Here is a 25,181-nt window from a genome sequence, read left to right as displayed (position 1 = left end):
CTATGACCACCACGATGGTCACGACAACCCATAAGTCGGGAACGACATCATACATGATCATTCATGTCGTTGTGTACGGATCTATCATCAAGCTGCTACGTTCCCAATACGCTCATGATATTCACAATAACTACTCCTTCCCTCAAAAAACATGATAATAACTCACTTGTCGAGATAAGTCGCTGAGGGATATCCAAACACAAACGAACCCAAGCAAATACACCGATCGATAATCAACCCGTGGGACTCCTCTTCCCAGCGCTCTCCCTCCTACATTTCCATGAGCCTGCCAAGTAGCGGATCGTCCGACTCCTTCTGAACCGCTTCAAAGACACTTACACCTCCGTCTACACTCTCTGGACTTTCCGCCATAGTTGACCTACATCTCCAACTATACTCATACCACACCATCGCCACTTCCTACTCTGAATCACTCCTCGCGCTCAATGCCGGCACTCGTTGAGCCAAACCCGGCGACAACGTCAGCTGACTCTCCTCCACTTGAAATGAGGTCAAATCACCCATCGTAGAGGCACACAGCACAACCCTGAGGACGACCAAAGTAAACACCCCGAGCCACCCTAGACTACTACCCCTCCTTATGGTAGGACACCATAGTGTGAACAGCTTGCAGGGGAAGGGTCACCTCTACCCGTTGCCATACTAGATCTGTGATCTGCTCTCCAGCACCGAATATAACATGACAAACATATGCCACGGAAGACGCCAAGGCAAATATAACCTGATTATAGATACTTGGAAAAGCATATGACAACGACCAAGGCGAAGGACTCCGACAGAGGTATGAGTGCAATGAGTAGTTCGCAAATGTGATTACTCGCGCGAGTGATACGATAACGCTAAATTGATCATCCCGGGTAACTACCACATCTTTCCTCCACACTGTGGTAGCACAGCCGTCCAAGGAGAGTTGTTGATCTAAGAGGTTTCGTTGTTTGATGGGAAGTCTCGTCCGCTTCAACTCCTTGGCAGAGGCAGCCTACAAGTAATAAATAATACATGCCGTTACATGAGATCGAACCCACAACCTCACGGACGACAGCCCAACATCATAACCACTACGCCAAATATTTCACTGAAACATTCCACAACCAACCCGTCCCCCTATAACCTCCGTAGTTGGCTGACACCACGTCGCTCCAAATCCACCGCTCACAGCAACCACCGCATCAGGAGACAATAACAACATCGACGTGCCGAGACCCAACGGAACCTGAAAACCACGTAGGCCCTCACCTCCCCTTCTTAAGAAAAGTATTCAATCTCCTATTCACTTCTCCACAAACTTAACAACTCATTCTAATTAACATACAAATCCCCTTGCACGTCAGACAGTCTCAACCACCCGGCCTGTCTTACTATAGAGAAGGTATTCAATGGCAACTTCTTTACTGCCCATACTGGTGACACACATGGTGACACGGCAGAACCTCCTCTGAAGCAACAGGCAACATAATCATGATCGCCTTGAACTGAAGACCATTTTCAGATCTAGTTGCTCCATCCATCCATTGTTCCGCTACGACCAATGGACCCGCACTATTTGTCACCAACAAATGCAGTTGCTTATCATTTCTTTTCTCTAGTCTAGACTTATTGATATTCAAGATACTTCGAGTTTGATCCATCGGCAACCCTATGCGTTCCCTATATGACCGGCAGCAGAACCACTTGCATATTTCCCCACCCTGGTTAGCAATAACACCAGCCCCCCTCATACTACCCCAGTCCAACCTGGCCATATCCCCCCAATGCGGCCGCCGACCCAGCACTCTAACACACCAACCACAGTCCAACACACCTCAGCAATCACCACGCCTTACTGACGATGTGATCCGACTCGTATCAACCGCCAACAAGCTCAACATAGAGGCGTTATGGCTGCTGTGCTCCATCCGGCTAACTGAAGGGTGAGGGTTCAAAAACGACGACCCTATCACAGCCAAGACCTGCGAGGAAAACGTGAGACTTCCTAAATCGATCACTTACTACCGGTAGACTGTCCTGTGTGGAAGTAGACGGATCGTCCAGAAACTGCATATCATCGATCGAATACAAACCCAATAGACGACGAATTTGGATAGTCTGAAAAAGTACAACATCCCAAATCATTAGGAAATCAAGAAATTATTCCTTCTAGATTAACTTCATAATTTTCAGAATTATGACAGTGTCATCTGTGTAGACTTACACTACTATTAACCACGCGTTTGATAATACCACTCCCAAGTGGTCAACGATCACAACACACATTCGACCTCAACGAGACCATGATGTATAAAGGGTAAGCTTTCCTCGTATCTTTGCTCGTCGTCGTCACTCGCCCGACCATTTTGACCCATACTGTTTTGTAGCAGCATAGCAATTAGAATTCTTTCGTATGGTTGTGTTGAACGATCACCTCGACGATTCTCCCAACACGGTTAACGAGCTCATTGAGCATAGTGCCTCCAGTTCAAACGATAGACGCATACGAGTTGCCCTACTACCTGTGATGAGCATCCAGTGGCACTCTGCTGCGTATCGTCTCCCTCAACATCCATCGACGATCCCCCCAACGTACCTGTCGAGTAGTTAATCCCAACAGCCCTTCTACACCGAACCTTACACAGAGTGAGATGGCCCAACCTATCGCTTAGTGTTACTGCACATAGAGGCTTCGTAGCACTCATTCTAACTGTGCAGTGCTGAGGCTCGTTTAAGCAGTGACCAGTCTCAGCTACCACCGACACTGTACGAGTACCTACGCTCAGCTGCATGTAACGACTTGGAGCAAATTGGGGTCCTCACTGGAGCCATCATTAGCAGTGGCCTCCTCCACCCCTGTGATGTGAGAGGTACCGCCGTATAGCGGCGAGTAGCTGCACGTAGACCGCATTGCGTTGGCGTAGGGGTCGAAACACAGTAGCGACAACTGAGGCAATCAACCAGGGGAAATCCAAGGATTCATTTCATGCCCACATCCCTCCTCACCTGGCCATCTCTGAATATCAACAGTACTTGATCCTGCTTCACAGCAATATCGTTCTGCTCATCAAGCCCTGCTTGGGGACAGTGATAGACAACAGCATTGTGGCACCGACCGGGGAGGAGGGTCTCACAAACGAACCTTAAGAGCACCATCGCTGCGACCAGAGACAGAATAATATCAATATGGAAACAATTGACAAAAAAAGTGCAAAGTTGGAATGTATGTCTGTTTTCCTCAACTGAGCTTAGGAGTTTCCTCACTAATGGTAGACATTCCCACGTAAAGTGTACGAAACCAACGAGAATTTCCCAAAATTTTCCCACCAACGTATGTGGATGACCATGTGCAAATTCCCCCCCCACACACACACTGTGAATAATAGCACCCATATGAACTCCTGGACAGCGACAATGTTGAAGGAATACATGCTCCCTTTCCTCAGCTGAGCTCAGGAGTTTTTCCACTCATTATAGGGAGAGTTTACATACGAACATGAGTAGAAATGTATACAGAAATCAATGAGAATTTCCCAAAATTTCCTCAGAATTTTCACATTGTTACCAACACATGTAGTTGACCATGTGCAAATTCTTCCCCATATGCACGCTGTACTCTATCGATAATAACGACCTCAGACGAATACAAAAACCTTCGCTGTGCGCAAAGATACTACCTGAGTTCTCTATCAGAGGTAAGTCGATAGAGCCTAAGGAGGCATCCACCACATATAAGCATCAGGTCTTGCTCGTCGTCCCTGTCAGCAGCATCGTCGTGATCGGTAGCGATGAAGTGGCCTCTTAGTGCAAAGTCAACGGTGGTTCGAGAGGAGCATTCAGTGTAGACTTGATGAGACATTAAACCACGACTACTACTACGATGGTAATGATGAGATTGATACCGCACAGACTAACTCAATCGGGGAAGAATCGCTTGAAACGGTGAAGACTTTTATGAGAAAGAAAAGAAGCAGGTGAATACACGACGAAGCCAAGAATAGATCCCACGACCTGCACTAAACAAACTCGTAACAGCACCACTACACCAAACAAGCTACGATAAAATATATTTTGAGGATGGTCCTCACATGAGTAGTCTGCTCTCTTCTTCTATCGCGAAAAGTTGTGTGCTCATCGACATTCAGTGCGCCACCCCGGTTCGATCCCGGCACCGGACATTTCTCGGGAAATTTTAAATTAATATCTCTGCGACATCATCGCAAATGAATCGCACCTCGAAGCCTCTTTGCATTGTAATGAATCTCTACTTACTCCTTTTAGTCGTCATTCTAGTGTCACAGACCTCTGCCAAGTCCTCGGCTCCATTGGAATCATCTAACAATCACATCAAGGCTCATAATGCTGACCAGGATGCCGCTGACGAGAGCGTGGAAGGTCTCAACTTGGACAAGGAAGATGACCCTGACAAAGCACAGGAGGGTTCTTCTGGGGAGTTCATGCTGGGTGACGCCACCAGCGATCATATTCATTATTACCTGTGATGAAGTCGCATGAAAACTGTTGTTGTATTCACGTGATACGAGCTTGCGTTTCAGTGATCGTGCCCATTGCCCCTATCGAAGAGCTCTGTGCTGATCGTGGCTTAAACCTCATTTTCATGTAGTTCAATACCACACCTCCGACAATTGATCTCTCTGTCGTCTGTGGGGCACCGTGTTTAATTTCTCTCTGGGTTCACTTCCACTGCGCAGTTGCTTGCCTTCATGTCGACCACAGTCCCGCATCATCACTGGCAGCATCCACTGGAGACAGGGCCTCTCACAGTGTGTGGTAGTATGTGGGGTAACACCTCTAGCTTTTCTTGACCGGGCACGCACGCGGAGCGGTGTTTTATTTCTGCTACTTCAACGATAGTTTTCTCACCATAGTTCTCTATAATGTACATAAAATATTTTCTCAAAGCAGAAACGTACCCTAAATTTTCCCCCGTATTATTCTACCATTCGCACTGCAATTTAACTGAAATTACACGTCCATTCTGTCTAGGATTCATCCCTAATGTGAAGGTGATTATTCAACCTATGCATGAGAAAAGGAAAATAGCTTCTCGCGTTGGAGAAATAAAGTTTTTACTACAAAAAATGGCCCCCGCAGTGGTAGAGTTGTGCCTATAGGTACGCGGCCGGCGTTGCTGGAGCCACTCGTGGTTGCCATCACCAATGCTGTCAACGAGACTCTCGTCACGGAGCAGGACTTGGCGGATTTAGAGGTTCCTATTGGAGATCTCAACTGCAGTATAGCAACGCCTTGTGTACTTAGATTGAAGCTCGACTCGGTTTCCTGGCACCTCATCGGGACTCCTACCATAGAGTGCTATTGCCCATCACGTCGGAATGTATATTGCAAGAGCCTGATCACGGCAAGAACTGGCGGTAGGAACATCCGCTGTTCGAGGGGCTGACGGCTGAGGTCATCAGGTATGAGTTCCAGGCGTCTGTGATGAGAGAACAGTTCTTTGCGATACAGAAGCATCTGGAGAAGCTCGTAGCGGGGACTCCTGGACAGGTCCAGGGACATGTACTAATGGGGAGGAAGGGCTGGGAATTGTACTTGTTGGAGAGTAATGGGATTCTCGCACGGGCTGCACGGTGCTTTGTATTAATCTGAGGTGGTAATTCAGTGGAATAGGGAGTAGCGTTGGTTTAGCATGCGTGAGGCTTCGGTTCAATCCCTGCACACTTCATTTAATCAGGTTTTTCGAGTTAGAGATGTACGGCGGCAGGTCACTACAACTGATGAGTTCTTCGAATCTCCCAGGGACGGTCGAGTAGGCTCCTCCTCCTCCTCCTCGTCGTCCTCTGTTTTTTACAACACTCCGACTAGATACGGGCAAGCTACGACAGTGACAGCTACAGTCTGGGGGATCGAACGCGACCTATTGAAATCATCAGGAAGGATCGGCTCAAGACTATTAACGTGTACTAGGGAGGCGTAGCTGGTCGTAGGTCTCCTTGCAGTTGATCTTGTTTTTGATAATAACAGACAATCATATCTGCAGTGTGTAGGTTCAGCGGGCATTACGATCCGACGTATTGTGATGAGGAGAAGTACCCTTTGGATTTGCGTATATCAGTTAACAGAGAAAACAAATGTAAGTTCAACGCGAAATGAACGTAAGCCGATATACAGTCTGGCCCATGCTTCTCGATTTTGCGTGTCCTGGTATTATTCGAGATGGCGTGTTTACCTCTTGTTTACCTTTTGTTCTTCTGTTCAGTCGGCTCTGTCCCTTCTGATGTGTCAAAGTGTATCGGTAAACGTAACAAGACTCGGCATTCCTACATCTTCAAGGCATGGCAGGTGGATCTTACTGAGGTCATAGCACAGGGAAAACAGGGCGAATGGTGAGCAGTGATGAGGGAACCTATAGTGTTTCTGGGAGGAACTCATTTTGAATTTTCCACGTATTACTAGGAGCACATTCTTCAATCAGTTTCCCATGTTAATGTCGTCATCACATTAGAAATTTTTTTTTCATTGTTATCAAATCTTGGGGAATGTCATTTCTCAAATCTGGCTCATACCATAATTTTTGTACATCGTGGACTGGCAGGTCTAGCTATGAGGTGGAGGTAGAGCTGAAGAAGGACCTCATCGCGGAGCAGTTGAAGCGACAAAGGCTGGGAAAAAACCATGCGGTGTACGAGATACTCACTGGTAGTCAAGAGAATAGCATTTGGAATTTCGTGGCGCGCGGTAATTTCTCAGACTTTATATACTGCGTACGTGATCTGGCATGGATGTTCGGTGATGCGTACACTGCGAGTGGCGGTGCTGGTGGTCAGCAACAGTGGAATAAAAACGGGCAGCGGAAAAGGTGAATTATTGTGTTTTGATCTCATACCATCTCTTCGTCAACTTGCAGAGTACGTGGTGACCTCAATTCCAACGATATCGATTTCACTATGTGGTTGGAGCCCGAAGAGGTACCGTCTTATCACTTCAGCGTTTCCATCACTGTCGTCAGGTCCAGCAGAGGTACCTCAAGCGAGTGGCGCCGGTGTTTCCCATTATTGGTGATTATTGCTTTACTATCGCGGAGGAGATCCGTTCCCCGAAGGCAACGGCACCGGTCGTGCAAGAGGGGAATGAGGAAGAGTCTCAACCCTCTCGTAAGCTTAGTTGCGAGTTGTGTTGGATTGATGTTTTTTCCATCAGAAGGCGGAGCGGAGCAGCTGGAGATGGAGCCAGATGAGACTGCAGTTACGAAGGAGGAAGTCTTGGGTGAGTCGGTCTAGCGTCTTTAGCCCCCCCCCCTCACTGTGGTATTGTAGGCGTGAATGTGGTGGGCTTCATGACGATCCAGTGTAGGGTCTGTTGGCCCGTGTATAGGACTCGTATTGATGCTTGTTTGTTTAGGACAAGCAGCCGTGGAGACCCTGCAAGAGGTGGAGATGGTAGATGCAGATGAGCAACCATTGGGTATGCCGGATGATGCTGAGCTCGAGGGGGCTATAACGATGGATGGTATAGAAGGGGAACAAGCTGAAGGTGGAGAAGCTCGAGATTCGAGTGGTAAGTTACTGTTGTTGTTGTTGTTGTTGCTGATCCCGTTGTTGTTGTTGGTATTGTTTTTTGTTTTTTGTTTTTGTGTTTTTTGTTTTTGTTTTTTGTTTCTGTTTTTGTTGGTATTGTTGTTGTTGTTGTTGACTTGATCCATTCTCGACGACGTGTATTCAGTGCTACCTCCTGTTGCAACGGCGGTCGAGCAGCAACCAGTAAGGTCACCAGTGGCACCAGCAGTTGAAAAGGGCGACAGCAGTCCACTACTCACTGGCTTAGTCACAACGCAGCCCAAAGAGCCCACTGATGCACCAACTGTCGCAACTAGTACGGAGTTGAAACCGAATGGCATGCAGGAAAATGATGGTGAAAAATGCCCTCGCCTGGGATCGAACCCGCGACCTGTTGCTCGTATCTCAGAAGAAGGATCCTCAAGCTCGAGTTCGAGCGGATCGGACTCTGAGGGTTCTGAATCGGATAGTGACTCCTCATCCAGTGGCTCTGATTCTGGCAGTAGCAGCGGCAGTAGTAGCGAGAGTGAAGACGACGATGATGCTGATGATGGTGGTGGTGCGAATGAAGACGAGCCTGGCATATGACGATAAGACCTGCATATTGATTATTACTCCCATCACTGACCTTTTTTGTACCATAACCGTATCTTGGCTCTCTCTAGTTTTGAGTAGTGGTTATGCAAAGGGGTATCGATCGACTCGGCTACGAATAGCAATGCGCTATAGCGATGATAATTGTTATGAAACGTTTGAGAATCACGTGGAATCTGCTGAAGCTGGTGTGATAAGCTCGAGTGATACAGTAACCTCTAGTGCACATCATACGGCATGGGGAGAAGGGTGTAACGGATGGTCACCTTCACCTCTCACTGGTGTGATGCCATCTGGAGCAGCGTTGACGATCTCATTGCATAATAGCACCTTGTTCTTGTTTTGGGAAGTAAAGCTAGAGCTGCAGCTCTATGTGCGGTTCCCTTCCTTGTATAGAGTCTACTGAAATATGGTCGTGAACATGGGCGCATCTACTCTCTATAGTGGGAGAAACTCGACTGAATCACCTATCTGTCTCCGAGCGGTGGCTTCTTAATCGGCAAGTAGTGTTCGTCCGTAGAAGGCTTCAGTGATTGACTTCCTTCCTAATTACCTGTGGCCCACGCCGCTGATACCCACAGGTTGTGGGTACCAGCGGCGTACGATAGCTTTCGAGTGCGTACAGTGGTAACTAGGCATTTAAGTGTAGTGAATAACCAACATCCAGCAAGAGCTTCATTACATGCGACTGAGGCTATTTTTTAGGGATAATAGCACCGTTCCGCTGTGGAAGTATTTCGTGGTCCGGGAGTCCTCAATTTCGGCTAACGCACATGGAAGACTTTTGATGATTCCTCGAAAATGTTGTTGTATTGAATGAGTTCACACCGGCATCATCGAACAACACTGCATGGTGTGTAAGGCCCATTGCATAAGCTCGCATTATGTCTCGAGGTCTTTTCAGGAACTCCTCTACGGTGACGTGAAGTTTTCGTCGCCAAACGACTACGACCGGGCGGTGCAGCTGCCAGAAGAATGCTCCGTGTGATTTACTTATCTCGTCACACCACAACTTTGTGTTATCTGTCACCTATTCGTGAGAAAGATGGTACTTCGCTGTAGCATTGGATGACTTGGAATCATCAACGATCAACTCTCTGCTGCCTCTGTCGACTGCGGAGCTTCATCTTGTTAAGTGTGGGGGGTCTCTCGTGCACCATCCTGATCCTCATTTTTCGGCACTACTCTGAGTGGCATCTCCCACAGTCGAAGATTCGGAACAGAGCGGAGGTATCACCCATGGAAGAGATCACCGAAGATAAGCTCTGGAAACCCTTCATTGAGTCGTTGCGTGAAAAGCCTGATAACATGGACAAGCGCAGTTTTGCCAGTGCTCAGTCGGCAGAAGTCAAGATACAAATTGAGAAGTTGGCAAAGGTGCGGTATGGCAAGCATGCAAGCGTGTATAAAACTATTCAACAGCAACGTTCACCAGAATCCAATCAACTGGTCATCTGCATGGGCGTTCGGGATAACGCGCCTCTCCATGCGCATTGGCGAGGTTGGCTCAGTCGAATGGTCTCTGGTGGTGTCTTCATATTCGGTCCAAGGAACCAGTTCCGCACGCCCCTGAGTACTTGCCGTCTGAAGTCGTCTTCGCGTCGTCTTCTATTTTCTTCGACAGTACCCCTCCGAGAGGCGCCAGTTTGTGGAACATTGCTACCATTATCCACTTTCTAGACTGCGTTGCTCATTTCCAAACGCTTCCTTCTGGATCGTTGCTGATGACGACATATGGGTGAACGTTGACAATATGAAGGCTTATGTGGAACAACTCAACTCGAATGAAATCAGCATATTCGGTACGACTGCTGGAGATGCCTTAAATGTTTGGGGAGGAGCCGTGGGATACTCTCGAGCCTTCGTACAATGGCTAGTGTCTTCACCCAAGCACTTCAAGAGCTGCAGTGATGCGACGTACGAGTACAACAAGCGAAAGGCTGCTAGACCCTTGAAGAACTACTATTTACGTTTTGGAGTGCCAGTGGCGCCCTATCATCAGGACTGCTACCTGTCATTCTGCTCTATAAAAGTGTCTAAGGCGATGGTGCACAGGAGTGACCTTTTCTATTACGACAACCCTGTTAACGCAACAGCATTAACTCAGGAGTATTCCCCAGCTCTGTTAGAGCCGTACTTAGATCGAGCTATATCCGTACACCATTTGAACGATGAAGACATTGAATATTTGTCGTACCATGCTCCTCAAAGATAGCGTATCCAAGGCTTCAGCGTATAGATGATGAGTTCGAAAGAATCGCTCTTTTATTGCCAGTAATTCCTTGGCTTGGTCGGCTGATAACGATCGAGGTTAACGTCGCGAAAGTGCATCAACCCGTCCATGGAAGGCCTGCAGCTTCATCACGGTCCAGTAAGCGTCCTCGGATTAGAAACACGTTTGGTGTGCTTTCCGGTGGTAAATCAATACGACCGGCGTATTCGGGAAGAGCAGCCTGTGAATTCTGAGGCATGTGTGGTTGGTAGGTTTGGAGGTTAATGTCCGTACATATGGCATTTTACTGAGCGGCAACAGGTGAGGTCAAATGAACCATCGTTAAATTTTCGGCTGTGGATGGGCATTCGAATTAAATGCCAGAAGTCTAGAGCCTAGGGGAAGATATTTTGCTCATTCCTTCCACGTACTCCCGCATAATCGCGAATCCTCAAGACACAGGCTTGCACAGCCTCCACACTTCCTCCAATAGACGACCCTATGGCTAATGAGCCAAACCCATGGTGAGATGGTGAGAGAATCAGCTCCACGACTAAGCATGGGACTGGTACACAGCAAGCCCCGTACGTAAAATTCATCGAGAGTACTTCGAGAGAGCTGCCCTGGTGCAGGCTTCTCTCCGAGAAGGCGTGCTGGAGAGAGCGAAAACTTCAGCGTGTGACATCTCTCTCGAGTTTCTTCTAGCTCGACATGAGTGTCTGTACAGTCGAAGCGATACGCGAGGCAGATGCATTCGTGACTATCTGTATGAAGGGGCACATCGAAGTGCTCCTCGCAGAACCGGCGGAGGGACTCGATGGACGAGTCCTGAGGCTTCGGCTTCGCGGGATTGTTCTCTTGATGGATGTAAGGTTGGTTATAAATCGATTCCTGGAGTTGGTTCAAGGTGAGTGCTCGTGGGATCTACTTCTCTCGCAATACTTTGATGACACTTTTCGGCTTCGCCCCACCCAAAGTGAGTCATTAGCGAGGTGCCTGGTTCTGGGATGTCCATGACTGGTGGACCATGAGGCTTGCCGGACAAGCCACTGATGAGTGGAAGCCCGTCGTTAGAGCTCTACCGCGCCTGACCCAGGTTGTTCCGAGATCTGTAGCGAGCCACGGCTCATGGCGGCACGAAAGAGCTTAAGCGCTTTCGGTAACTCCTCGTTGATTTAGTAATGAGCTTTGCCACTAGAAGCATACCTTACCATGACTTTGCCAAGGTAAAGCAATGGATAAGACCAAGCTTCAGTCAAGTCGTGCTTGGAATTGTTCAACTTGGCAATGCCAACCTGGAGGTATGCCAATTTGAAATACCTCCAGTAGCTGAAATAGGGTGAGTCGGATGAGAATCTATAAGACAGCATGCATGTGACATGTAGCATGTCGGATTGCGAGAATGCACTATTAGGAGTGATTCTACTGGAAAGGCCCCAGCCTGCGACTCCCAGGCCGGCTCTCGGATACCTTCCGATTTTGAAATTGGTGGATTTCCCAGAAGTGGCGCCCGCTCAGAAAATGCCGATGATTCATCAGTTCCATTCAAATTCTCCTTCAAATTATGTACGTTGGAATGATTTCACCACCGGTGTTCTCGACGGAGCGAGGGGAAGAATTAAGTCGACTATTTATGCTCTCGCGAGTCAGCTCCGGTGGACAGAGAAGACATATTCGAGATAGGTGGAGGAGAGTATAAAGAGGATCGAACAGGACCTTGATTGATCGTCGTTAACGAGACATGGTGACGACTCGGTCGGAGAATGTCGCGCGCTACGTAATTGCCGAGGCCGAGCTTGAGCGCAGCAGCTTGTTTCTTCGACGATGGGGAGTTCAGGAACGGAAAGAACGGGAAGGATTGATTTGTATCGGGGAGGGTTCCCCAGGGAAGCGCAGTAGGTTATTCGTCAGGAGAGTTCTAAGGGCATAGCGCGAGCCACGCTCCGCTGTGAAGGGCTCATTGAAAATTGACTGTGTGAGCCGTACAGTTGTACGGTATGGCCATGCCAGAATATCCATTACTCGTGCTCGGAGGAAGCAACGGAGTCGAGATGAATCAATCGGGAATCCATGACTTGTGCTTTTGAAGAACCCACCTCAAATGCCGAACGCGCGGCCAGTGGTTTAATCAACTCTAAGAGAAATAATTGGGATTGAGTGATGCTCGATCGCATCTAGTTCCAACCCTACGCGGGAGCCTAGATCCTCGAGTCGAGATCAATCGGTTCGGTCGAACGAACTCATCGGTGCCGGTTGAGCACCGAGTCGAGGATCAGCAATGTTGATTCAACATCAGAGGAGTCACGTCCGGGAGAGATGCACACTGAATGGCACACAAGTGATTTGAATCAAATCACATTTGAATAATTTGATAATGTTCGACAAACACCCCTCGTCCCCTTGCAGAGATCTTCACCAGTCCCCAACATCCACCAAAAACATGACTTGATGGAGAAACATGAATGGAGTTCCTTCGAGGGACGGGGGCTGATCAATAATATATTTGAGAAATAGGTAAGGGATTAATAATTCCGTAATCGAAGGAATTCTCACAGACACTACTACCTGGTGCCACCAGGGTCCAGTGGGTAGACGATAGTCACCATAGCATTACGTAATGGCTGTGAAAAGCCCGGCCCAAACCGGAGTAGCAGTTCCATCAGCTTGGCAAGAATTTGAGAATCGACGTGGCCTACCCATGTTCACCGTCTAAATATCAACATTACTCCACACATGGTTGCATCAAAGTGTGTCATCGCCAGTGCAGAGCTCTACACACTATTGGTCCCGAGTGCATCGTCGCTAGTGTGGAACATATTCATCTTGATGGTGTACGAGTAGTACCCTTGAGTAAGGACGCTAATGCAAGGGACGTACGCGAACGATGATCGCACGGCTTCCTAGCTGCTAGGACCTAGCACCGATCTCTCTTCCGCGAAGATGCGGGAGCTAGTTTTGTCGTTTCATATTTCCATCGCAACCCGATCCAGCGGATCAGACTTAGAGTTTCTGGATGATTTACAACTCAACTTGATGATATATAACGAAAACTCGTTAACAACCTACCGACCTTCACCATGAACTGACTAATACGAATCAGAGACTGACTACATTGAGGACTCAAGAATAACTGTATAAGACAGTTTTATCAAGATTGGGGATGTGACGTATGATAAAGTATCAAGAGCCTTCATGCTCATTTTTTAGCAATATAGGATATAGCCATAGGATTCCCGAACGCCATCTAGCCACGTTTGAGCACATGAAACATTAAACAAAATATTGGACTGAGCGTCACACCCTCTGTAAACTGCTGATAATGATGATATGCACATGAAAGAAGCTTCATTGAAGGCAACTCATCCAAGTCCTCCTACTGGTGCTTCATGAACGATGAACCAACACTCTATCCGGGTTGGAATGGTTGTTCGGGGAGAAGTGAACTTCGTCCTTGCCGATATGGTATATATACAGAGCGTCGATATCCCATAGTGACGAACGAAGGTTTTTGTCTTTACTTCCAGGATAAATGGTAATAGTATCCGATGAAGTTGGAGATAGGACATACGACACCAAACCGGTGGAAGACCAAATTTCCTGGTACTTGGTGGAATCATAAATCATAACCATAGTCGAGTTAGCAGACTTTGAGATCCAAAAGTTGGTCTGGAAGTGATCAGGTTCTGGATTATCTGCATATGGTCCGTCGGGCCGCTTTTTGTCGCTCAGATCAGCATTGTGTGGAGAAATTGAACGACGGTTCTGCCTCTCTGCCGTAGGAGGAGGAGGAGAAGGAGGAGGTCCACAATTTCCATTGCCTCCCGATGGTATTGTGCAACCCGTAGCCGAGAGATTGTAGGTTTTATTCCCATCTTTCGTGAACATCCTGAGACCATCTTTCGTAACGTTCAGAGCGAAGCCAACTTTGAAGTAGGGGAACAATTCAGGTCCTTCAGTGTGGTTACTACGCTTCAAGATAACCTCATCACCTCTCATACTCACATTGTTGTACTTCATACTGAGGATGTTGCTATCAATAAAATTGTACGTCATGCGGGCCTTGGACTCTGATCATAGTCGAAATGATGCATGAATAGCTATCGCCAAATACGTCGTGCGTAATGAAGACCGTCGCACAATAGTTTCCTGGCTTGATGGGAACGCTTCCGCATCTTGCAAGAGCAATGCTTGATGCGATGACCAGTAGAACGGATGATACCATCTTATAAATTCACAGCAACTGCAAAGACAGAGTACGAATACAAACGGCCGCTTCTACGCATACTATGATCCCTTCAGCAGAAAAAACAAGTTCGAGGATATTTGCATAGAACACGAACAAAGTCATCTTGCAATTAGTCAGAGACCCACTGCTGCAGATAGATCCCCTCCACAGCACGAGGATCCCCAGCAGGCACGCACAAGTTGTGCGGCACAACTATTATTAGGCAGAACCTTCACCACAGTGAGCAGCAGCAGCAAAGGAGGAGGAGGAATCATACAGTTGCCAAACGCAACTCGGAGCGGCGATCGTTTCTTACTTCTCAGGCAGCCATCTCAGAATGCCTTGTCCAGGACCCGATACAAGATTAGCGATAGCTGGTGAAACGAGACAGCAGCACAAAAACGCCACTGTGTGTCATGGTAGGGGGATCACTCTATCAGCCGCCCTGCTAGGATGCGATGCATCATCCGGATAATCCAACGCTTCTTCAACTAGTAGGTAGTAGTTGTAATTTACAACAACTACTACTTACTAGTTGTCAATGCGTGTGTCGGTGTTCAACATGACATAAGATGTGTAGAGGATCTATCCCATGTTGAGTGCCTAAGTTGACTCCCAACTAAAGCTTATCCAAGGCGCAGAAAAGCCTTTGTGTATGCGTGCAACTGTGTAAGGGCATAGATAATGAAGGGTGGCTCGTCCCTGTCTGTCCACAGGATTTTTCTCGTATGAAATGTATTCTCCCCTTAGTGGTATCATTGGCCCTACATAAGACCACTAAGGTTCGACCTTGCTCGACTAATGCCTGATTACAGCATATAACACCCAGGACTCTGCGTGCGAAAGTAGCACGCAGACGCACATCCCGCCCCCAGAGTCTGGGGCCAAGTAGACCTGCTGCCAGAAAAATGAGAGAATCGGTCTCAGTCGGGAAATTTCAGTTGCTCATTAGTGATCAATTCACATACGGTATGCCCCATCAGATACACTATTTTAAACCTCTTTAGAGAAACTCGTTAGCTAGCACGTGGCAGAAAGTTCTCCAATGACGAATGCCCAGACGCAATTGAAAGTTGTTAATCTATTACATGGAGACTAGTTGGGATCAGAACTTATATTGTGAGAGCAGCGAGTACAGTACTCGAAGTACGACAACTTAATAAGTTGTAATAGAGTTACCAGAGATAGGGGCAACCCCTTTAGGTTTACTGAAGAGGATTACCCGTTGGTTAGTGGCCTTAGAATCGAAGATACACCCCTCCACACATTCTTAGCATATCCGGTTTTTCGGCTCGTGCACAGCCACTACAACGAGTATCATCTTGCGGCTCAGGGAGGTATGTACTTATGCTTTACCTGATATGACCTCCAAGTTTCAGGGCCTAACTCTTTGTAGTTAGTGAGACCGGTAAAAGTTTCCTCCACATATTCTTAGCATATACGTTTTGAAATTGCGCCTCAAAATACCAACTTCTACCAACAGGGGAGTATATCTATAGCTCCGCTTCTGATCTAATGCTACACATCATCAGTGGGAAATTCCGACTCGGGAACGCAACCCTGCGACGATCCTTCGTCTTTAGTTTCCTCACCCAAGGACACTGCGTCGGGTAGGACCGAGCGTTGCTAAGGATGATCCCATCGTAGCTGGTTACAGCGCCCTAGTGACGTTCTTCCACGTAAAGTGATGGATGATAATCATCGACTTATAATTTATTCATCTCTATGATGACAAACTCATAACTCCGACTATATTGACTGAACCCTGTTGTGATTTCCCTCTAGACTTGACAATAGGAAGAGATACTCATCCAATGCTCAAATATGCATCGCAATATCGTAATACGCTTAAAAACATCATCTAGCGAGGAGAGACAAATGCACAACCTAACTCAGAAAATTACACAAAAATAGCACAAATTACAAACGGTACTCTTGTCGGAGGGAGTTCACTACACTCCAGTAGGACACGAGAGCTGCCCGACTCCATACCCGGTCCGGATAACCCGAAGTGCTACGAGGAACTTATGATCGATCAATATACGAATATACATTGGTGCGCTCTAACATCCCTATCTATCTCTCCCGAGCGTTCTCGTACATTCACAGATGAAGTCGCTATCGTCTAGTGGATAGAATGTCCCCTGGGGGCCGTGACACACCCTGTTCAAGTCCGGGTGAATACCGATTTCTCGATGATCGGCACAAGCATCCACTCTACCTCGTGATAGGGTTCATACTTGGATGATGCTTATTTGCCGGCATCGGATGGACGGTTCGGCTGCCCGCGGAGGTGACCAGTTGTCATTGACACTGTCTGCCATTGTCCTCACTTGGCTGGTGAGCGGCGTTCATTGAGCGCACTTCGCACTTTGAACACAAGGAATGTAGTTGAATAGCATCTTACGGGATGACTCCAATCATTTGAGCACCTCTGTGGGCTCGTCATGTCAAGGAATAGTCGTGCCTGTTGAAGTAGAGATGATCCCACCACTTACATTCCCTTGGACGAAACTAGGTTAAATTGCCCTCATTTTATCCGAGACAAGCTAGTTTATCCGAAAGTGAAACCCTTTCTCTGGAAGTTACCGGAGAACGCTACTTTCTTGTCATGCAAACACATGCCTGATCGCAGCTTCTCACCCAAAACTCGTTGACTTAACTCATCCCGCCCTGCCGACTTCAACAGCCATCCTCACACAGTTGAGGATTGCACGTCAAGATGCTGAAAATCAGAAACTACCGGGTAGCAGAAGGTTGGCAAGATGAGCCATCACGCTCACCAGCAGCTGATAGGTGATAAACTAAAGTATCAATAAGCCCCGCATTAACAGCTAGGACCAGCAGCAACAGCATCACACGAAATACACAGGCTCAAGAGTAACTGGCTTCGCGGGCGAGTGCGTCATGGTCGAGTGATTGCACCACTCTACACTCCACAAGCTTCGTGTAGGGTAACGATCAAAATCCGCCCATTTGCTATCTCCGGACGTTTCAGGCTGAAACTTGCAGTCGATGCCTGCGCACGCTGAAGGATACCGATACGTGCAGATTAATTTCGTGGCGCGTGACAGAATTATCGGTTGGGCTAAGGTTCGATCTCTGCCAGAATATTCCTAGTCTATGTGCTCGAGAGTAACTCTCGAACCGCTTCAGCAGCTTACTGTAGCAGCTGTTGTCCTTGAGGGGTATCCTAATGTCGAACGTACAAGATACAGAAGAGGTCAAGTACGAGCCTTTCGACCCTGCCGAGTTGGTCTTATCGACTGATGCGGAGGAAGGGACGGCTAATAGCAACATCCCTCGAGCTAAATTCATTGTAATAACTTCGACCCCTCCCCCCTCAGTAGGACCTGCAAGCATCGAGCGTTTTACAGGGCTCTCTGATCGACTGATTTAACCTGTTGATAAACGTTCCACGCCTTTGTATAGTTTACCGCGACAGTTGGTTTAATTTTACTCTCTCCTTGGTGGAATCATCAAGCCTGCATAAATTGCCATTCTCCAGTATTGACCTCTTGCTAGTGAGCAGCTCATTCTCAGACTCTGTGGACCTTTTTGAATAAGATCTTTTTCCTTAAAAGCTACTCGTGAGAAATTTTCGTATTTTTTTGCAATTTCTGGGAGAAAGTTGTTTGATTTTATTTTTTGGTATCATCGTTCATATCGTCGTGACCAGTGTTTTTAGTTTTGGTTATGATGTTCGAACGATTTCTCCTTTGACAGTATACTTTTTGAATTTTACTAGTATGTATTTAAGGCGGGCGTAATTGAAGCGAAGATACTCTTTTCCGATACGTTTAGGAGAATGTGGAGATTTTCGTCGGCAAGCGAGACCCCATGGCTGTTCTAGGCGGGCTTAGGGAACTTCTCAGCAAGTAGTAGCGGGGTGGAATAGTCACGCGCCACGAAATTATTCCAGCAGTAAAGAGCTGAAAATGAAGCCGTGCTTAGTTTGCCGTTGTTGAGTTATTTTATGTGCGCGCGCAGGTATCAGTACATGAACGAGCAGCTGATGTCGCAACGTCGCTCGATCAAGAGGAAGTTGCCCGATATCAAACAGGCGAAGGAAACTGTAACGTATTTGACAAAACAGAAGGAAAGTGGTGTGGGAGAGTAATGATGATTTGAGAAAGTTATGGTATGGCACGCATGCGCAAATGTAGGTATAGATGTCGCTTTCCACTTACTGACAACGCTCATGCCAGTGCTAGAGTGAACCCACAGGTAGGATGGGTAAATTATAGAGATCTCGATTCTGTATAAGGACATTGACTGTGTCTGATGGGGTAGTGGGCAAACGCATGTACCGCAGTTAGTGAGCTCTCGAGTTGGACAAATCCGAAGTTTTCGTGTGTCGCATACTAGTGTGATAAGCAGCAATGATGAAGCGAGAAGAGTGCACTGGAAAATTGCCGAGGAATTCTCAGAAGTGTGATTTGGCTATGGTTGGAATTGGTATGACTGTTCTAGTGTAAAGAGTATAATTCCGCGCGTGTGGCGATGATGGTTTTCGGAGAGGAGAAATGATGGTGTAGCAGAGGGTTGCATTGTTCAGGAGATAGACTCGGTGTGTTTGTGGTTGGGAGCTAACATTCTTTTGGAGTATAAGTTGGATGAAGCAAGTGAGTGGAGTAGGGAGTGGTTCACGTTTATCATTCCGACATCCCTGGTTCGATCCCCAGGAAAGGCGTTTCTTCCTATAATAAGACGCCGGAAATTGCAGAAACAACTTGATAAAATAATTTTCGTTCATAATTATTCTCGACTCGTTAAGCTCTGTTTACCACTTATCGCAGAAGAGAAAATTCATTTTGCTATTTTTGAGGATGTTGCTCTCAGCGGAGCTGTTGAATGACAACGAAGAGAGCGCACGGAAGAGCTTGGGTGATTTAGAGCAGGGAATCGCGGTTGTTCGGGACCAAATCACTACCACTGAGGTAATGAAAGTCAGAGGGTTGGAAGTGGGTTGTTGAACTGTGTGGAGTGCAATAACTCCATCACTTCTGTTGTTTTTTGAATGTTGTTCGTTTCCTTCTACTCGAACTATCTAATATTCGATAGCTATTGCCCGATGCGGTCAGCATTGTGTGGAGCAGGTGAACATAGCTAGAGTGCATAACTACAATGTGAAGCAGCGCTCAGAGCAACGACAAGGAGCCGCTCCTTAGAGGTTAGGGGGAGGCGCGTTGGGGAAATGCAAGATTGCAAGATTTGTTGTATTGATTAGGTTGAAATGGTTGATGGAGAAAATGAGTCGTTTCTACTAGTGTGTGCTGATTGTTGAGATGGTAACTGTTTTGAGTTGGGGAAAAAATTCCGGGCTCGACCGTTTAAACTAGTGTTTGTCCGGCGGTTGGGATGGTTGGTTCTTGGGAGGATTGGGAAATGAGAGGTCAGGAGATAATGAGAGGATCCGGGAGTATAATCAAGCTACTGCGATGGAGTTTCATAACCCGTTTTACGTGAAGTGGCGTTAAACTCGGTAAAAAACGCGATATTGCGGTACGAAGTAGCTGTGAAGTATGTATTTCACTAGTGTTTTTCATATCGCGGGTGAAACTTCAATGAAAATAAATCGTGTCAACTTGATAGTGTTTAACATCAACAAGCCTTTCGGGTGTGACTTGGAACCTTCGGTCGTTGAGAAAAACAACGTTTTGAAGCTGGTCGGAAATTTAACTCTCAAATTATGAGAGGTAGCCCAGATGTGAATAGTTCATTTGCGACGAGTCGTTCGAGGGTGTGTCGGATCACTCACATTAGACCGTCGGAATTTTGGTGATTTTGTGAAGGTGGGAGATGCTCTCAATTGGTAGAGTTGAGTTGTAACTCGTCGCGGTGGTCTATAGTAGTAGCAGGAGGATGTCGGGTAGTGAAGTAGTTAGATGTGGGTGGGTGGGGAAGTATACAGGAGCTGGCAGGGAGGACTATGTGAAGTAATGATTGCGTATGGAATTCTGGGGCAGTGGTAGAGCGTCTTGCTGTCTCTCGGGAGGTCGTTGGGTCTATTCTTGGGGGCATCATTCCATTATACCACACGTAACCATCAAGAGTGTAGTGCTGAATATTGAGCTGCTGCTCTTCACAAGAATACTCCCACGCAATTCTCTAAGAGTGCTCCACCGCACTATGAATATTTTCTTTCCCGGTTACCTTTCTAGATACCACGATAACGAATGGGGGGTGCCCGTTGTGGCTGATGATCGCCTTATGTTTGAGATGATCTCGCTGGAGGGAGCGCAGGCTGGCCTCAGCTGGGCGACGATTTTGGCTAAGCGGAGCGGATATAAGAAGTAATTATAAGGAGGATGGCGTTATGAAGGATGAAGGAATATATGGAAATGTTTAGTCTGGGAGGATGACCGTCGGAGTTTTGTAGTCCACAGCGATTCATCCGATTAGCAGAACTGATGTAATTACACATTGTGGAAGTGTAACATTGACGATCTATGAGTACATGAGTACGACCTCTTTTTTTCAAAGTGATCGTATGCAGACATACACTTTCTGTGTTAGAGCATTCAAGGACTTTGATATCGAGGCGCTTGTGGGGGCAACAGAAGAGGCTTCATCGATGGATGTTCTAGTCGATGCTGTACTTGACAGTGGTTGTGATGTGGTGAGAAGTCGAAGGAAGATCGAGAGTGTGTATAGGAATGCGGAGGCGGCTAGAGCTGTTCGAGAGGAGTAGTAGCTGGGAGGAATCGATGGAGTTATATAATTCATCCACACACATTGATATGTATATATTTTATATAATTTCTTTATCGACGGCTTATTGGGAAGCGTCTCGCGTTTTATATGATATGACTGATCGGTGTTCGGACTGTATAGTCCTAATATGATAGGACTACACGTCGGTAGGGAAGAGCAGCTCACAAATTTCAAAGCTTCTGGTGTCGGCAATACCTTTAGACTGACATTCTCCCTCCCTTTTGTGTGTTTGGCTGGTTAGAATTGGTAAAAGTTTCACCTACGGGTCGTATTTTTCATCGTGTCAGACGTGTATGAACTAGTTTTCACTCAAAAAAAGGTATATTGTATGGAATTTCTGGGAAAGGGCGACTTGCAAATTTTAAGGTTTCTGGTGTTGGTAGGTTTGGAGGTTTATGTCAGTACATATGGCACTTCACAGGGGGGCAACAGGTGAGGTCAAATCAGCCATCGCGAGGTTCTTGTTTTCGGATCGCCATTCGAATTGAATAACGAATTAAATAGGGAGTAAAACTAAAGTAGATGATAGTGAAGGTATTGAATGATTTCATACCGTGCAATTGTGAAAGCGCAATAGGGAGAGGCTGGACGGAGAGTAATGGATGGCGAAGTTGTTTTTGAGTGTGAAAGAGCAGAGTATAGTGACCTCATGTAGAGCTGCTGGTGCATCAGGTCGTGAACAGTTGGACAAACGTTAGTGATATACCTTCGCATACGGACTTATCAAAGAGAATAGCTGAGGATATGAAGAGGAGGGGATTTCGGTAGGTAGTAGTGGTAGTACTTGGTTGCAGTTTGGTGGGATACGCTCTTAAGCTCATGGAGTGGGCACGCGCCATGATCATGATTCTACCAGAATTTAGAATGCTCAAATTCCTGTGAAAGAACAAATTAGAAGATGAAATTCGATTTTCGACGAGTGAAAGGAGTTTTTCGCGAAATGAAAGTTCGAATTCGTAAATGCCATTTATGAATTCGGAAACGAAAGCTCAAATTCGTCGAACAGAAGACCAATTTCGAGGAATGAGTCTCCATGGTCATGGAGGACGTTTGAAAAGACGGTTTGGTGGTTGTCTGTGACGAGGCATGTTGAGAGAAAAGACGCGGGTGATCATTGATTGATGGATGAGCAATATTGAAGTGTTGAAATTCCGAGATGGGTTTGCCAGGGCTACGTCCAGTCTCCTGGGTTAACACGAGATCATTCATCATAGGGGAATGATAATTACCTGAGAATTAACTTGTTTAACTATTGATTACCTATAAGCACTACTAGCCTGGCACAGCTTAAAAGATACTAAGCTTGAGGAACAGTACCGACACAATTGTCACAACAGAGAGTATAGCATGTTTCTGGGCCGGGCAGGAATAAGCTCGGTTATGTTGTGAGAACAGAAATTTCCTCTTCTCTTCACCAATCACAAGTACGTACCTGTGCTGTTGCTCCGACGGAAATTGTTGTTGGTGAAGTTGAATTATGGAGTTTGTTTCAGGATGGTGGGGCCGACCACAGTGTATTCGTTGCTGCAAGCAGTGGGAGTCGTGAATGATCATATGGTTGCTTGTCATCGATATAAAGCATGCGTTAGGAAAATGCAAGATTGCAAGATTACTACTAGTGTTGTTGGAGCGCATCGTAAAGTAACTTTACGACGTAAACGAAAGCGAAGCGTTTGACTGTTTGAGTGATTCGAGTTGGGAAGAGTGTTGAGGCTGGGGCCGTCTTTTGTTGTGCTCCATTCGGCTCGAGGGACTCGCGGGTTGCTCGGCGGTTTTGTTGCAGTTGTCTGTGCTCCATAAATGCCTCTACTGCTTTGTCCTGTGGCCACCAGTGGGTGCTGAATCATTATCATCGTAGCCAATGATGATGGTTACGATCATACAGAATCGAGTTTGTAAATTCTTATGCTTCTCAATCGTGATGTTCCGGTTCCAAATCCAAACATCGTTCTTTGGTGGTAGGCTTCATCTCGCTTTGGTAGCACTTTATGATTCCTCCGAATACGATGAGCTCGTGGTTAAATCTGGTCTGATGACGTACGAGCTGGGTGGCGGAGACGAATATGAGGCCATTTATTTCCTGATCCCAGATGATGGGGTTGTATCGTCACTATGGAGTATTGACGAACACATTGTTTCCGGTCGAACACAGTGCATTTCGTCCCGAACAACCAATCCGTCGCGGAGAGGGTGTTGTTTTTCCGCCCATCATATTTCCTCGTAGGTCATTTCGGTCTTACAGTCACTTTGAAGTTGTTGATGTAGTCAGTCTCATTGTGTAGTCGCATTTCCGAGCGTTGTTACAGAATGATGTCACGAAATGTATATGTGCTTTGTTATGCCTTAGTTATATAGCATGATGATGCTAAGAGTTGAGAACGGTATCCTTAGTATTGTCTGTCCTAACTCCGCAGTCCGTCATTGGCTATGTTATATACGTTCCACAAAGTTGCATGCGTATGCTAAGGTTCTATGTGGTTTTGATCCCCCTACGTCTTGAAGCAACTGAGCCGCAACAGCGTTGATAGCCATCTTACATCGTTCATGAGTTATTATTATACACTATCGTTGAGTTGGTAACCATTGAAGGAGCCTTCAATCTGTGCCTTGGAATCGGAACACGGTATAACTATCAGTCGTTTCGCTGGAAGCGAGAGAACTCTAATAAACGGATCGTCCAGAACGACTTTCATATCGTCGTTTGGTAGGCGACGTTTATTAGAAGGCATCGCTGTTCTCGTATGCCTCCACGGCATGTGTACATGATGTACGCGCGCCTCTGTTGACGTACATGTATAGTACATCAACCATACTTGAGCGCCCATTATGCATTCCCCCCTCGCGTGAAGGTAGATTCTTCCGCTAGTAACTTCAACCTGGTAGAAGTTATTAGCGAGATTGAATCGAAATGTACGAATTATTTGCGAATCATTAAAGCATCAAATTATTCCTCACAGTTCTCGTCGAGCTCCGCAAAGAGTGACTCTGCAGCTAATCCTGATGAACGCTCTGACCAGACCGGACTCCAGCCGTCGGAAGCGCAACACTGCGATGATCTTCCGCCTTTTGCATTGGTTCCTCACCCAAGGGTACTGTGCCGAGTAGGACCGAGCGTTGTTAAATGCTAACCATCGATTCATTCATCTCCATGGTGACGAGCTAATTATATTGTCTACTAATAGTTTCGAGTTGAACTCCAATGTGTTATATCATTACTAATAAGATTTACATCTTACCTCACGGTGTGATTCTGATCGTCAGCCATTGTCAAGTTGACAATGCCAACCATGTGTTTGGTCAACACTAAGACAAGAAAAGGTGTGAAACCATATTCCAGGATACGCGTTCAGCTGTGTGAGCTACATAGTTGCGGAGCGAGCGAAGCGAGCGGAGCATGTACCGCAACAACAGGCACTTTCGCGTTGTGCGTGCGTGCAGAAAGAATTGTTCTAGCTTAACTACGAAGCGTAGGCGGCCATCAGATGGATCAAACGACTCCTCTATATGTCGAGGTTTGCACTAAAATCGAACAACTCTATTATGCGAGCAGCTCGAAGAGATATGCACGAAAACCTTTAATGACCAGGGGAGCGAACCGGAGGCATATTCCGGGGTAGAGCTTGGTGTGTCTACTGAATGAATCAATGGACGAGGACTAAGCGAGCTCCGCCCCTTCGTCACGAAGACCTAGTAGCTAAGGGGCTAGATATATTTCTGCCGAGCGTCTCGATAGGCGTCTCGAACTATTCACCATACTTCGTGATATGATCCATATTTGGATGATGCCCATATGCGGCATCGGATGAACGAATCGATTGCCTGCAAAGGTGACCGTTAAGTTATCGTTTTACTAAGGCTGCCACAGCACACTTGATCATCCGTAAGACCTTCACTGATACACACGATACAC

General features: G+C 46.7%; 6 protein-coding genes across 6 annotated transcripts in view; 5 read left to right on the top strand and 1 right to left on the bottom strand.

The window, feature by feature from the left end:
- Nucleotides 1-3,847, bottom strand: part of Pmar_PMAR000570 (hypothetical protein) — a gene marked incomplete at both ends in the record, with an annotated part of 11,866 nt that extends 8,019 nt beyond the window's left edge. Inside the window, 14 exons of the mRNA XM_002771471.1 lie at nucleotides 275-379; nucleotides 425-547; nucleotides 594-742; nucleotides 887-1,000; nucleotides 1,133-1,234; nucleotides 1,381-1,456; nucleotides 1,745-1,794; nucleotides 1,845-1,970; nucleotides 2,014-2,106; nucleotides 2,511-2,584; nucleotides 2,630-2,764; nucleotides 2,812-2,935; nucleotides 2,995-3,130; nucleotides 3,666-3,847. Of these exons, the coding sequence (XP_002771517.1) occupies nucleotides 275-379; nucleotides 425-547; nucleotides 594-742; nucleotides 887-1,000; nucleotides 1,133-1,234; nucleotides 1,381-1,456; nucleotides 1,745-1,794; nucleotides 1,845-1,970; nucleotides 2,014-2,106; nucleotides 2,511-2,584; nucleotides 2,630-2,764; nucleotides 2,812-2,935; nucleotides 2,995-3,130; nucleotides 3,666-3,847 (1,589 nt within the window). The remainder of the gene's footprint in view (nucleotides 1-274; nucleotides 380-424; nucleotides 548-593; nucleotides 743-886; nucleotides 1,001-1,132; nucleotides 1,235-1,380; nucleotides 1,457-1,744; nucleotides 1,795-1,844; nucleotides 1,971-2,013; nucleotides 2,107-2,510; nucleotides 2,585-2,629; nucleotides 2,765-2,811; nucleotides 2,936-2,994; nucleotides 3,131-3,665) is intronic.
- A 364-nt stretch (nucleotides 3,848-4,211) lies between these two features.
- On the top strand, nucleotides 4,212-4,612 carry Pmar_PMAR000569 (hypothetical protein; the record flags this gene model as incomplete). Its single annotated transcript, XM_002771470.1, has 3 exons — nucleotides 4,212-4,241; nucleotides 4,290-4,452; nucleotides 4,545-4,612. 3 exons carry the CDS (start codon nucleotides 4,212-4,214, stop codon nucleotides 4,610-4,612), a joined length of 261 nt encoding a protein of 86 aa, XP_002771516.1.
- Nucleotides 4,613-4,712: 100 nt separating this feature from the next.
- Pmar_PMAR000568 (mRNA capping enzyme subunit, putative) lies at nucleotides 4,713-9,105 on the top strand (the record flags this gene model as incomplete). The annotated part of the gene is made up of 16 exons (XM_002771469.1): nucleotides 4,713-4,779; nucleotides 5,124-5,218; nucleotides 5,269-5,381; nucleotides 5,427-5,526; nucleotides 5,732-5,776; nucleotides 5,833-5,927; nucleotides 6,015-6,100; nucleotides 6,227-6,353; nucleotides 6,563-6,666; nucleotides 6,718-6,826; nucleotides 6,875-6,935; nucleotides 6,977-7,121; nucleotides 7,168-7,233; nucleotides 7,369-7,524; nucleotides 7,690-7,727; nucleotides 9,022-9,105. 16 exons carry the CDS (start codon nucleotides 4,713-4,715, stop codon nucleotides 9,103-9,105), a joined length of 1,491 nt encoding a protein of 496 aa, XP_002771515.1.
- A 251-nt stretch (nucleotides 9,106-9,356) lies between these two features.
- Pmar_PMAR000567 (hypothetical protein) lies at nucleotides 9,357-10,654 on the top strand (the record flags this gene model as incomplete). Its single annotated transcript, XM_002771468.1, has 3 exons — nucleotides 9,357-9,499; nucleotides 9,798-10,174; nucleotides 10,602-10,654. 3 exons carry the CDS (start codon nucleotides 9,357-9,359, stop codon nucleotides 10,652-10,654), a joined length of 573 nt encoding a protein of 190 aa, XP_002771514.1.
- Nucleotides 10,655-18,394: 7,740 nt separating this feature from the next.
- Nucleotides 18,395-19,725, top strand: Pmar_PMAR000566 (prefoldin subunit, putative; the record flags this gene model as incomplete). Its single annotated transcript, XM_002771467.1, has 6 exons — nucleotides 18,395-18,432; nucleotides 18,545-18,670; nucleotides 18,721-18,781; nucleotides 19,113-19,179; nucleotides 19,397-19,494; nucleotides 19,654-19,725. The coding sequence occupies 6 exons, from the start codon at nucleotides 18,395-18,397 to the stop codon at nucleotides 19,723-19,725; spliced, it is 462 nt and encodes a 153-aa protein (XP_002771513.1).
- Nucleotides 19,726-20,355: 630 nt separating this feature from the next.
- Pmar_PMAR000565 (DNA-3-methyladenine glycosylase, putative) lies at nucleotides 20,356-22,948 on the top strand (the record flags this gene model as incomplete). The annotated part of the gene is made up of 6 exons (XM_002771466.1): nucleotides 20,356-20,493; nucleotides 20,671-20,850; nucleotides 21,074-21,244; nucleotides 21,655-21,703; nucleotides 21,944-22,035; nucleotides 22,765-22,948. The coding sequence occupies exons 1-6, from the start codon at nucleotides 20,420-20,422 to the stop codon at nucleotides 22,946-22,948; spliced, it is 750 nt and encodes a 249-aa protein (XP_002771512.1). The 5' UTR covers nucleotides 20,356-20,419.
- Nucleotides 22,949-25,181: the final 2,233 nt, after the last annotated feature.

Source organism: Perkinsus marinus (assembly GCF_000006405.1).
Source record: "Perkinsus marinus ATCC 50983 genomic scaffold scf_1104296962770, whole genome shotgun sequence".
Classification (NCBI taxonomy): domain Eukaryota; phylum Perkinsozoa; order Perkinsida; family Perkinsidae; genus Perkinsus; species Perkinsus marinus.
This window is presented reverse-complemented; position numbering and strand designations above follow the sequence as displayed.